General features: G+C 35.4%; 2 protein-coding genes across 2 annotated transcripts; one reads left to right on the top strand and one right to left on the bottom strand.

The window, feature by feature from the left end:
- The first annotated feature begins 3,400 nt into the window (after positions 1-3,400).
- LOC110669813 (ATP sulfurylase 1, chloroplastic) lies at positions 3,401-7,569 on the top strand. Its single transcript, XM_021831611.2, has 5 exons — positions 3,401-4,093; positions 5,955-6,360; positions 6,554-6,814; positions 6,918-7,004; positions 7,178-7,569. Exons 1-5 carry the CDS (start codon positions 3,594-3,596, stop codon positions 7,313-7,315), a joined length of 1,392 nt encoding a protein of 463 aa, XP_021687303.2. The 5' UTR covers positions 3,401-3,593; the 3' UTR covers positions 7,316-7,569.
- Positions 7,570-9,275: 1,706 nt separating this feature from the next.
- On the bottom strand, positions 9,276-10,976 carry LOC110670229 (putative calcium-transporting ATPase 13, plasma membrane-type). The gene has a single exon (XM_058137199.1). The coding sequence runs from the start codon at positions 10,974-10,976 to the stop codon at positions 9,276-9,278; it is 1,701 nt and encodes a 566-aa protein (XP_057993182.1).
- Between the last annotated feature and the right edge of the window lie 1,276 nt (positions 10,977-12,252).

Here is a 12,252-nt window from a genome sequence, read left to right as displayed (position 1 = left end):
CTCGGGATGCCTAACAATGGTGGGGTAGCCAAAATCTCGATCCAATTCGGAGACTTTTCCTGTAGCTGGTCTGTCTGGCCGGAAATTCACAGATCTGGACAACTGTCGAATTTCCGCGAATTGAGGATACCTACACGAAGCCCAATAATAATATATAAAAATCAGGGGTGTTACAATCTATATTTTATTATCATTAATTTTTAACAGGATTATTTTTAAATTTTAATTAAATATATATATTTTTATGCATAAATTATTTTTTAATTATATTTTTATATAAAGTAAAATTTTAAAGATAAATTATAAATATGATTACACATAAAATTTAGCTACAAATAAAAATGATTAAAATAGTTAAAGTTATAGTATTAAAATTATGAAATATATTTTTTAAAAAATAATATGTATTTTTAATATTTATTATATTAATAAAAAATGATGATATTTTAAAATTTTAATTTTTATTAAATATATTTATTTTATATAACAAATTTATGTAAAATAATAACTATTTTTATCAAAAAAATTATTTTATAAAAAATATATCAAATTAATAAAAAATTACACTTAGATGTAATATTTTTAAAAAATAATATTATATATTTTCAATATTATTAAAATTAAATAATTCAATTCATTATTAATAATTTATTTTTATTATATTAATAATAAAAAATATGATATTTTACATATTTTTAAAATAATTTTATTTTTTATTAATTTAATATATTTTTTATAATTTATAAAAAATAAATGTTAATTTACTTAAATTATAAAATAAAATATAAAAATTTTATAAAATATATAAATATTTTATCTAAGGAATGATTAGCTTATTTTTATATAAGTTTAAACTCTCTGAGACTCAGAGTGCATCCTATAAAATACACTTGAACGAGGACTGAGCTCTTTCTCCGTTTGATGCGTGTTCGTGACTTCAAGCTCAAAGGCATTTAACGGTCAATTTGGAAATTCCAACGTCTCCAACTATCATTTAGACCAAAATTTTTAAATTATTTTAATAAGAATTTCCTGAGAGGACTTCTCTTGTTTGAATTTAGAAAATTCGCCGACTAATATCTTTGAATTCAAAGTCCATTGGAGTGTAGAGTTGAGAATGAGTAACCCATGATCTCCATACTATATTATATTAAAATTTTAAGATCATGAGATATGGAATTTAAATTTTAATTAAAATTAAATAATTTTTTTGAAAAAATAAAATTGTAAGTAATGCAAATTTAGCGATTGCCCAGTGTAGTTCTTCGCTTAAACATCTTAAATAATTTGGACCTAAATGTTATTATTAATTTATATCAGATATATTAAAATTAAATTTTATTAAATACAGTGTGAGAATCATATCTCTATTATATTACACAATTCATTGCAATGAAAAAAAAAAAAAAACCAGTAATCAAGGCCTAAATGATTCCAGTTTTAGGACTTCAATTGAATAATTTTGGGTTACAATAGAAAGATTATTTTAATATTTTAATTTTAAACTATTTACTTTTTATTTAAAGGAAAAAGTTATAAATTACAATATTTTTCTCCCTTGATTACAGGAATGATTCGGATGCCAAAAGGAAAAGATTCTTGTGATTTTTGTCTCTACAAGTATTAATGTTTATTAATGCATTTAAATTATTAATTACTATTATTATAATGGATCCCATTAGTATAGGGGCACTAACGTTTGATGACCATGTCAGATTAGCACTAATAAATGTTAATTAGTCCATGTTAATTAAATTATGCAAAAGGGCCGACCCATTCATTTCGTTAATAATTTTCTATTCCTTGGATTTTTTTATATTTCTCTAAACGACAATAGGCATATACAAAAATAGATTAGGAAGAAAATTTTGCTTTTAGTAAGGATGGCTTGGAATTGAATGGAGACGGGAATTGGGTACTATTCTCAGTTACAAGCTGGTCCGTCTGGACACCTATGACAGAAAAACGTCAATTTTTATGGCTTTTTTCCATTAATAAATTTCTGTGCGTGTGGAAGTATCTCTGAATTCCAATAAAGAAGAATCTTGGAACCTCAAGATCAGGGCGACCATTACCATCCTGCCTTTAGGTCAAATCCATTTAACATAAATCAACCTTGTTCTTCTTGTAATATTACCCCATTACCGCTACATATTTTTCTACTTTTAGTAACAATAGCTTCAAAATCTTAAACCTGAAAATGGAAATTTAAGAGAAAAATTTATAAATAATGCTTCCTACTCTTTTTTTTTTTTTAATCTGCAATTCCATTGCATTAAAAGTTCAAATGATAAGATATATCATACAAGTTTGTAGCATAAAATAGCAAAATACATCATATAAGGCCTTAAAAGTAAAAGCTCATGTCAAAGCAAGATATCTCAGAATGCCCAAAAACAACCAGCTAACCCTACCTATGAAAATATAAGAGACCTTAATACAAGATCCTCAATTATGCCGCACGTCTCCATTAAAATCATCTAGAAAAAGTCGCCTGAACTAGAGAGGGAAGTTTCTTTTGTCTAATCCTTTCTATCTTGAGTAGGACCTCCAAGGACACAAAGAAACCCACTGACACCTATTAGATCCAAAGCCACCGGTTGACCAACTGGGCAAAAATTTAACCATCGACAAGGAAGAAAAGATGACAGAGGCCATAGTATTCTAACCATAGAAAAATTAGCAAGAAACTTCTAAACTGCTAATTCTAAATCCTAACGATTGTCATCGTTTAAATCCTTCCCTCATTGATTATCTGCACTTCTCTTTATAATAGAGCTTAATTGATATCCAGAAGAAATAAAGTCATAGAGACCAATATTTCTTTCAAAACTAAAAGAGCCATACACAAGAAAAATACAAATTTCTCACCATTAACCTCTTCTTGCAAAATTAAAACAAGCATAAAAAATTTTATATAACCTCACTCGGAGGTGAGGATGAAAGCTCATACCCTGATAAGGAGAAGGAAATATTCCCTACACTGAAAGGCAGGGTCAGACTTCGAACTAAAAAAAAAAAAAAACTAAAAATCTTAAAATAAATTAAACTTTCAGAGAAAATTTTCTCTCTTTAAATACGTTAGAGAGAGAGAGAGAGAGAGAGAGAGAGAGAGAGAGAGAGAGTGAATCATTCACAGTATGCTTCCTACTCTCAAAGGACACAAACGTGGGCCTTTTCAGCTAAAAATTTAAAACAACGTGAAAAAAGTGTAGGGCCACTGGTTTTTCATTTATATAATCCTGTAAAATGATATAAATAAAAAAAAAATTAATTTTAAAAATGCTGCAATTTAAAAAAAATAAAATAAAAGAGAAGGTGTCCAGGTTCATCCTCCCAAACTACCCATTCATTCCTCTGTATATAAAATCCAACTCCAATTCAATTCTTGTCACTGTCTCCAACTCACACCCGCAGCAGATCACCTTCCTTCGGGCTCTTTCATTTGATAAACGCTGCCCTCCATTTTCCCCAAAATACCCTCCTTTTTTTTTCATTATTAAACCTTATATCCTCCAAACCAAACTACCGCTTAAAAACCAACAACCGGAGAGCTCTTCCTCTGGTTGTCTCCTGTCTTCTGAGTTCTATCAATGGCTTCCATGACCGACCTCTTCACCAAAAGCCCGTTTCCTCCTCACTCCCTCCCCAAATCCTTCAATACCCGTTTCGTTCTTCCTCTTACACTGTCCTGTACTCCCAAACTTCAGCAGAAAAGGGTGGTCCGAATTCGAGCCGGCTTGATCGAACCGGACGGTGGCAAACTGGTTGAGCTATTCGTTGACAAGTCCCAGAAGGATGTTAAGAGGAGAGAGGCAATTTCATTGCCTAAGATTAAGTTAACGAAGATTGATTTACAATGGGTTCATGTTTTGAGCGAAGGGTGGGCCAGCCCACTTCACGGATTCATGAGGCAATCCGAGTTCCTCCAAACTCTTCATTTCAACTCTCTCCGTCTGGAAGACGGGTCGGTTGTTAACATGTCGATGCCGATTGTGTTCGCCATCGACGATTTGCAGAAGCAGCGGATCGGGGAGTCCAAAAGGGTCGCCCTCGTTGACTCTGATGATAATACCGTTGCGATTTTGAGCGAGTAAGTTCACACCATTTGGTCCTGTACCTCTTTTTTTTCATAGTATAAGTTATCGGTAAAATTTTGTTTAATTAGCATGTTTGAGCTGTGCTAATAGAAATGGTCCAAATGGATGCGAAGTGTACTCTAAAGTTGACGATAAAAAGTGTAGATTTTTATGGTGACTGCGATGATGGGTATTGGTGTTTTTATATTACGTGTTCCATTCTTTTTATTAATGGATATATTCCTGTAATTAATCTTCTATCGTTTTCAGTTGAATAATATGAGTTTTACCGCTAGGTGAAGATGGGTGGTTGAAATGTTGATTTTTTTAGCTTATATTTATTTAGCTGAAAGGAATTTGATCTTTTCTTGGTCCAGTGATATCTAAGTTATTATTAGGGCTTTATGCAAAAGACCACGTTGAGTTCTGTTGCGATGTTATTTTTGTTTCTTAAAAACAAGAAGTATGATGATAAATATATAGAGTATGGGAAAAAAAAGAGTTTGTATTTATGTCATTTTTGTGTGCTACCATGTAGTCGATCAACCAATTTCATCTTATCTTAGAAATTTGGTGTTTTCTTTATTTTTACTCCGTTTTTTGGCCCCATATAGAGTAAATTGTTTATTGGCTGTTGTTATTAATATATTTGATTCTCAATCATGTGATTTATTCCATTCTTCTTTTGATTCATGGTCTAGCCCCTGACGGTGTGACCTTTGAGTATTCTGCAATAGGGTATGATACCTCTTTAGTATTTATCGAACACCCTTTCCCACAACCGTGCTTGGATGACATTTGAGCAAGAAATCTTTCAACATATATATGAACATAGTATAAATTAGAATTCTGTGAATGCTGATTTCAAACTCCATTCAGGTAAACATAATCTCATTAATCCACATTTTTATTATTTGCCCCCTTGACATGGCATAATTAAGGCTTGAGGCTTATTTATTTTGATTATGAAGACGTCTCTGTGTTTATGCAATGTCAGCTATATTTTTATTTTTGCTCTTTTATTTGTCTTTGACAAAAAGAAAATACTCATATTGACTTCATTATGCACAAATTTGTGGTAAGAGAGCTTTAAAATGTTTGTGAAGCTTTTGACCTTGCCATAAAAATTTAAAGTTGGACTACGTCTTTTGCCCATCCATTTTCTTTTCAGCTTGGAGTTGATTTAGTAAATTTTCTAGAATTGGGTTTTTACAAATGTTAGTTAATTTTTTCTTAAATCTCCCTTGTATCTTTCCTCTCAATGATATTCCGTGCAAAATGCGCACAATGGTGTATAGAAATTGGTTCATTGCAATTTTTATTGCTTGTGCTGTAGTTCTGCTGTCTCTTATTTTGTGATCCTTTTGCTGATGATTTAAGTTTTGCTTCTTGAGTGCTGCCAAGGTCACCGTTTTTGTGCCGGTTGTTTGGCATGTTTGAAGTTTTTCAACAATATACCAGTATCCCTGTTTGGAAGATATCCAATCTTGTTACTTGATGGTATTTGAAGAATTGGTGAATGAGCAAACTGTGGTCCTGGGACCACTTTGTTTATATGGCATCTATACATTTGGTGTGGTATTTGTTAGTATGCTGTAGACTGTAGTTCCCGTTTCCCATGTTGATACCTGTTCCAAAAGCCCAAAATGCTAAGCAACTCTATCAGAACAGCAATTTGACATTTTGGCATGTGGCTATTATCATTTGTGTTAGCAAAGTCCTACTAATTTGACAGTTGTTAGAATTTTAGTGGGCATGTGAGATTATAGTTTTATTCCTCATCTGCTATACCATATGTTAGTTCATAGATTATGCCAAGTCATTTTGTGCTAATCAGTGAATTCAAATTCTAATGTGCCCTTTTTCTTTTTTCAGTATTGAGATCTACAAGCACCCCAAAGAAGAACGGATTGCAAGAACATGGGGAACTACTGCCCCTGGTCTACCTTATGTTGAAGAAGCTATAGCCAAGTCTGGTAATTGGCTGATTGGTGGGGACTTGGAAGTTATAGAACCAATTAAGTACCATGATGGTCTGGATCGGTTTCGACTATCACCTGCAGAACTCCGTGAGGAATTCACTAAGCGCAATGCAGATGCTGTCTTTGCTTTTCAGCTCAGAAATCCTGTGCACAATGGCCATGCTTTACTAATGACAGATACTCGGAGGCGGCTTCTTGAGATGGGTTATAAGAACCCTGTTCTTTTGCTTCATCCATTGGGAGGCTATACAAAGGCAGATGATGTTCCACTTAGTTGGCGAATGAAGCAACATGAGAAGGTTGGTGACTTCAAATCCTTCGTTTGTTATTCTTGTAAACTATGCCAAGTTATCTTGTCATCTGATTTATTTATGTTTCTATAGCATTTGTGATTTCAGACGTTTTCCAGAAACCTATGTTTGCCAAGAAGACTTGTAGAGAAATGTTTTGGGCCATTACTGATTTTGTGTGTTAATGATAATACATTTCTAGGTGCTTGAAGATGGAGTACTTGATCCAGAGACGACAGTGGTTTCTATATTTCCATCTCCCATGCACTATGCTGGTCCAACTGAGGTGCAGTGGCATGCAAAAGCTCGGATTAATGCAGGAGCTAACTTTTACATTGTGGGTAGAGATCCAGCTGGAATGAGCCATCCTGTTGATAAAAGAGATTTATATGATGCCGACCATGGGAAGAAGGTGTTGAGTATGGCTCCTGGATTGGAGCGGCTAAACATCCTTCCTTTCAAGGTGCCTTTTGAATGCCATACTTTGTAAACTTATCAATATTGAAGTCTTTTGTTTAATAGGAAAATGAAAATCAAAGTTATTACTAAACTGGATTTCATTGCAGGTTGCTGCATATGATAAGACTCAGGGTAAAATGGCATTCTTTGATCCCACAAGGCCTCAAGACTTTCTCTTCATATCTGGTACCAAGGTATGCAGCTAACTAGAACTTTTGAATGATAGTACAAAGTTGGGGGTAAAAAATCCAAAAAGAAACTATACAGAGATTGATAAGAGCAGGAAGGACACATAAAGACATAATAATTTAATTTTTTTCATTTATATTCATGCTTTTTGCATATAAGGTTTGCTTGCATTTTACAGATGCGAACACTTGCAAAGAACAAAGAGAACCCTCCTGATGGGTTTATGTGCCCTGGTGGGTGGAAGGTGTTGGTTGAATACTACGACAGTTTGGCACCGGCGGACAATGGAAAAGTTCCGGAACCTGTTCCAGCTTGATGGACTTGCTGTATAATAAGTAATGCCATCCGATTGGGAAACCTTAAAACTTATTTACACTCTCTGGTGAATTTGTAAATATTCTGTATCCGGCTATCTAATAAAATCACGAGGCTCTGGTGTGGGTACAGAAAACTTGCCTCGATCTGCAATTAGGTTTGCTCATTGTGGGCGCTCTAGAGTGTGGGCGCCTTTTGTCATACTGTGTCGTGCTACACTTCTTTCAAGGAAGTAGGTTGTTGGGTGTTTTTGTATTTTGATTAGTTTAATTTTTCAGAAAATCATATGCATCGACACAAACTTGAAAGATAAACTTTTGATTGCCCATGTGCACAAGGAGATTCAAGGGGCAATTACTCGACGAAGGTGGTTTATATCATGAGCTTGGGAGTGTTTTTAGTCTTTGAAGTAGCATTAGCACCAAAATTATGTGAGGGATTCTTTCACTGAATTAAAAACCTAACATTCAAATGACAACGAGAGGGCCTTACTATTGTTTTCTGGGGCATAAGAAGTGAATATACATTTGTATTTCTTTGTTGATTCCAACATGAATAACAATGGCTGCTGCTATGTGTATATTTGTTGGTCATATTTGCTAGCAATGCAACTTTCACAAAGGAACTTTTTTGAGGAAGCGACCGCCTCCTCTCGAGTGTCCAAGGTTTAACGCGACGGACGAAAAAACAAGGCAAAGTAGAAGGAATGATGATACAGCCGAATAATAATAATAATAATAATTTTTGAGTTAAAATCTCATTTAAAATCAATTGGGTATATGTATATATATATGCAAAGCTCTCAATCGATCTCTTTCTCACTTCTCAGGGGCTAAGCCCAACTCAAGGGATTTGTGATCCACAGACTAAGGAAGAAAATAAGCAATGGGCATTATGGGCTTAAATTTTGTTCAAGAAAAATAAAACCTCACATCACAGGTTCGCACTTTGGTATGGATTATTGTATATAGCGGCCTCTTAGGTGAACTGGAGCCCACCAACCATTTTCCCCTGAATTTCCATTTTCGGGACTCGCCCTTCTTGGTAAAGCATTTAAGTTCTTTAAATTTTTATGCAGTTGGACCTATCGTTATTACTATCATTTGCCATTCTTTTATCCGGGTTAGCCTCTTTATGATTGCAGTTTGAAGTTTTTCCTTTTCTTTATTGCTTAATCATTGAACCCAGAAACTGCAGTAGGGAGTACCTTAAAACATTTTCTATCTTGTCGGACGATTCTATTAAATGTTTTAAATTATTCTATTTGCTTTCATTAAAAGTTGAGGGCTATATTGACATTTATCCGACCAATGATTGGGGCAATTTTGTGATCATCACACAGAGCAAGAAGTCGGGCGAGGAGGATACTGAAGAGGAGCGAAGCCATGGTGGGTCTGCTAACCAGAAGTTGCCCGGCATTCGACCAGGTCCATTTTCTCAGGTCTATTATTTGCCCGTTGTTTGATATTCTTAATCTTTGTTGTTTGTTTTGATTTGCGCCCCACTGATCTACTACTTACTAAATTAGTTAAATGATGCATGAATTTAGCTTTATTCTTCTATTGATTTGCTATTCTCGTTCATTGATCTCATCCTTTATGCTATCTCTTAGCAATACAATATGCTACGATTGCTTTGGCAACGAGTCTTTATTGTTGCTAGTAGGATCATATCGATACATGCCGTTGGAACTAGGCGTTCATGCAATGCCCAAATTCATTCTGTGTCTAATGATCTGCTTCTTTTGTCCTAGCAAAATCACTCATATAGCAGTGTAAAAAATGCCCTAAATTTGAGGAATCTAAACTATGTATTCATGAAATTCTACAAATCTAAACCTTATCTTACCTATACAAGAAGAGTACTATCAAATGCCAATAGAAGACTTAAATTTATCATACAACTATAAAACAGACCCTAAGGATTACAAACTGTATTTCTGAAGTACTAATTCTTCCACTTTAGATAGGACAAAATGATTTGTTTGGGATGGTTATCCAATTCACATACCAAGCAACTGGCCATGACATAGCTGCGATTCCAATGCTAGCACCCCATTGCCCCCAATTCAGCCTTTTTGTACCTGCAAACCTCTTTAGAAATTCCACTATCACGACTTGAAGAATAATTATTACCCCTATGATGCTTATAAACAATTTGTTCCTATGTATCCTTCTAAAGATATTCTTCTTCTTTAGCTCTCTTGCATTGAATTTATTAAAAACTTGACAAAGAACAAAAGTATTGAACATCTGAGTGTCCTTTACTTTGTCATCCACACTGAAAATTGCTCTGCCCTTGAACTGTATGGTCAATAGGATAGCTATGTGGTAAATAGCTTGGGCTAATATGTTTCTCCACATGATGTTGGTTATAAGAGGTTTTCCATCCACTTGACACTTCATGAGCTCCTTAGATGGTTTCCCAATAGCAAGAGCCAAAGCAGCCAATGTACCAATGATCAACTTGACCCACAAAACTTGTAGTGCTGCAAATGGGATTTCTCCAGATGAGATGGATGCTACAATTTTGATGGTCGGTGGCTCACTAGCTGAGACTGCTGTCACAAAGTCAATCACTAGTGAAGTAATGCTTACTGTGAGCTGGAACCAAGCAAATATCTGGATATGGTTAAACGCAGCTCTCCCCCATTTCAAAACTTTGACAACAGAAACAAAATCACCATCCAATATGGCTATGTCAGAGCTCTCTTTGGCTACATCAGTGGCCTGAAGCCCTACTGAGATGCCTACATCAGCTTCCCTCAAAGCTGCTGCATCCACCGTGTCAGTACCAATTAGTGCCACTATATGGCCTTTTTTTCTAAGACATTGCACCAGTAGAAGCATGTCAGAAGAAGAGGCACTTGCCATCACGCAGATTTTATCAACCTTTGCCATTCTCTCCTCTTCCGTGTAATTTTGAAATTCTGCACCTTCTACTACTTCACTATCCATGCTCCGTTCGGGCTTGAGTGTGCCACATTCAGTTGCTATTGCTCTTGCAATTAAAGCTTCTTCTGTTGTTATCATTTTGATGTTCACTCCAGCAGATTGGCAATCTTCTACAGCTTTTCCAACCCCAGGTTGGCACGGATCCTTTACACCAACTAATCCTATGAAAGTCAAGCAGTCATCTTCTAGCATTTGACAGGATATTCTGTTTTCATAAAGATCTATGCAACTTTTTTTATGTGCAAAAGCAATGCATTGAAGTCCATCAATTGCCATTGCTTGAGCTATGTGATTCAATTTCTCCCTTGTATCATAATCAATGGCTTTGACAATCCCTGTTGTGTCATAATATTGCGAACACATGGCTAGTATAGCCTCTGGTGCCCCTTTCCAATGCACGTGGATTGTGTTATCATCATTCTTCTTCATCAAAAACCCACCACGTGTCTTGACTGAATCAAATGCTTTGTCGTGTACAATGCTGCAGGTTTCCTTTAGTTCCTGAGTATTCATGCCCATCTCTTGGATGGCCCAACAAATGATCGCCTTTTCTGTTGGAGTCCAGCTGAATGAGGAAACTTTTGAAGGGGGTTGAGTTGTGTGCAGACTAACTGCTTGGTGGAGCAATTCAATGACTCTTGGCATAACCTGCGAGGAGGCACCTTGTTCAATGAATCCTTCCCCTAACCAAAACTTTGTAACTGCCATCTGATTCAATTTTGTGTAGATGGTGGTGGCTGAGGCAATTGCCTCACAGGCCGAATGTTTTCTCACAATAGCCTGATTGTTTGTCATACTCTTCATTGAATGAGCAAAGAGTGATTACGACAGCCAGTGGTAAGCTCTCTACAACTGCTCCTGCTGCTATAGCAATTACAGTGGCTAGGATTCCCACCATCTCAGAGACAACTTCATGAAATTCTGTCTTGCTTGGCACATATCCGTTTCTCTTATTCCCCGTGAAGTACTGAACCAACCATACCAGGGAAACCAATGAAGCTGCCAACAAGCCAATTTTACTGGTTAAAGAAGTTACTGTTTGCAGCCGAGCTTGTATAGGTGTTGTTTCATGTGGATCTTTCCATTTTGTGCTAAGCATCTTGCCCCATCTTGTGTTCATGCCAACACGTATGACAATCATTCGGGCATAGCCATCCGACACCATAGACCCAGAACACAAAAAGGGATTCTGTAACACCCCTATTTGCATAGCCTGGTATATTTCACTCTTCCGGTAACCGGTGTCGGTCCGAATAATTAAGGGGATTAGAACCATGTCTAAGATAACTAGATAAGCCCTGAACACAAATAACTAGTAATTGTCAATTAGTTAAGTATAAATAAGAAAAACAGAACACAAGAAGTTAAATGAGCCGAGAGTCACAGCGATGGGTGACCTTCTCGGGAAGGACTTCGAGGTCAATTTAAACTCAAATTTCGAACCATAAAATGTGACGCCGCGGTCCTTAGGACCATTGCGAACACAGTGGAAAAGAGAAAATTACAGAAAAGAATTGTTAAGCAAGTCAAATAATTAGGTCAGGGATCCGGAAGAAATATTGAATTAATTGCAAACCAGGTCGAATCGGCGAGGGGCAATTTGCTCAATTGACCCCTAGAGCTGACTCTTGACTTAACTGTCAAATAAAATCGGAGAAAAGAAAATTTCAGAATTGTGAATTAAATTAAAGAACTAATGGAAAAATAAATAGAAAAAAAAAAGAAAGAAAAAGGTGAAAGGTGAATGACATCATGCATGATCTCATGCATGATGCAATAACTATTATAATTAATAAATTTATTCAAATTAAATTATGGTCTTCCATAAAGGATAAAAATCATAAAAGAAAGAAAAAAAAATAAAAGAGAGTCATCTTCATCCCTAGCCGTGAACCCACCTCTCTCACCTCTCCCTCCCCACAAATTCCATTAAAGCTCATTTTTGAGCTTGAATATTACAAAATTCCACCATAGAAAAGTAAGC

This window comes from Hevea brasiliensis, chromosome 15 (genome assembly GCF_030052815.1).
Source record: "Hevea brasiliensis isolate MT/VB/25A 57/8 chromosome 15, ASM3005281v1, whole genome shotgun sequence".
NCBI classification, from domain to species: Eukaryota; Viridiplantae; Streptophyta; class Magnoliopsida; order Malpighiales; family Euphorbiaceae; genus Hevea; species Hevea brasiliensis.
Note: the sequence above shows the minus strand (reverse complement) of the source record. Positions and strands in the feature narration are given on the sequence as shown.

What these genes read in the sequence shown, in the direction of transcription:
- LOC110670229 (XM_058137199.1), bottom strand. Translation starts at nt 10,976, where the DNA reads ATGGCAGTTACAAAGTTTTGGTTAGGGGAAGGATTCATTGAACAAGGT.
- LOC110669813 (XM_021831611.2), top strand. Translation starts at nt 3,594, where the DNA reads ATGGCTTCCATGACCGACCTCTTCACCAAAAGCCCGTTTCCTCCTCAC. An exon ending in ACCGTTGCGATTTTGAGCGA is followed by an intron (nt 4,094 to 5,954) that starts GTAAGTTCACAC and finishes TTCTTTTTTCAG; the next exon opens with TATTGAGATCTACAAGCACC. An exon ending in GAATGAAGCAACATGAGAAG is followed by an intron (nt 6,361 to 6,553) that starts GTTGGTGACTTC and finishes ATACATTTCTAG; the next exon opens with GTGCTTGAAGATGGAGTACT.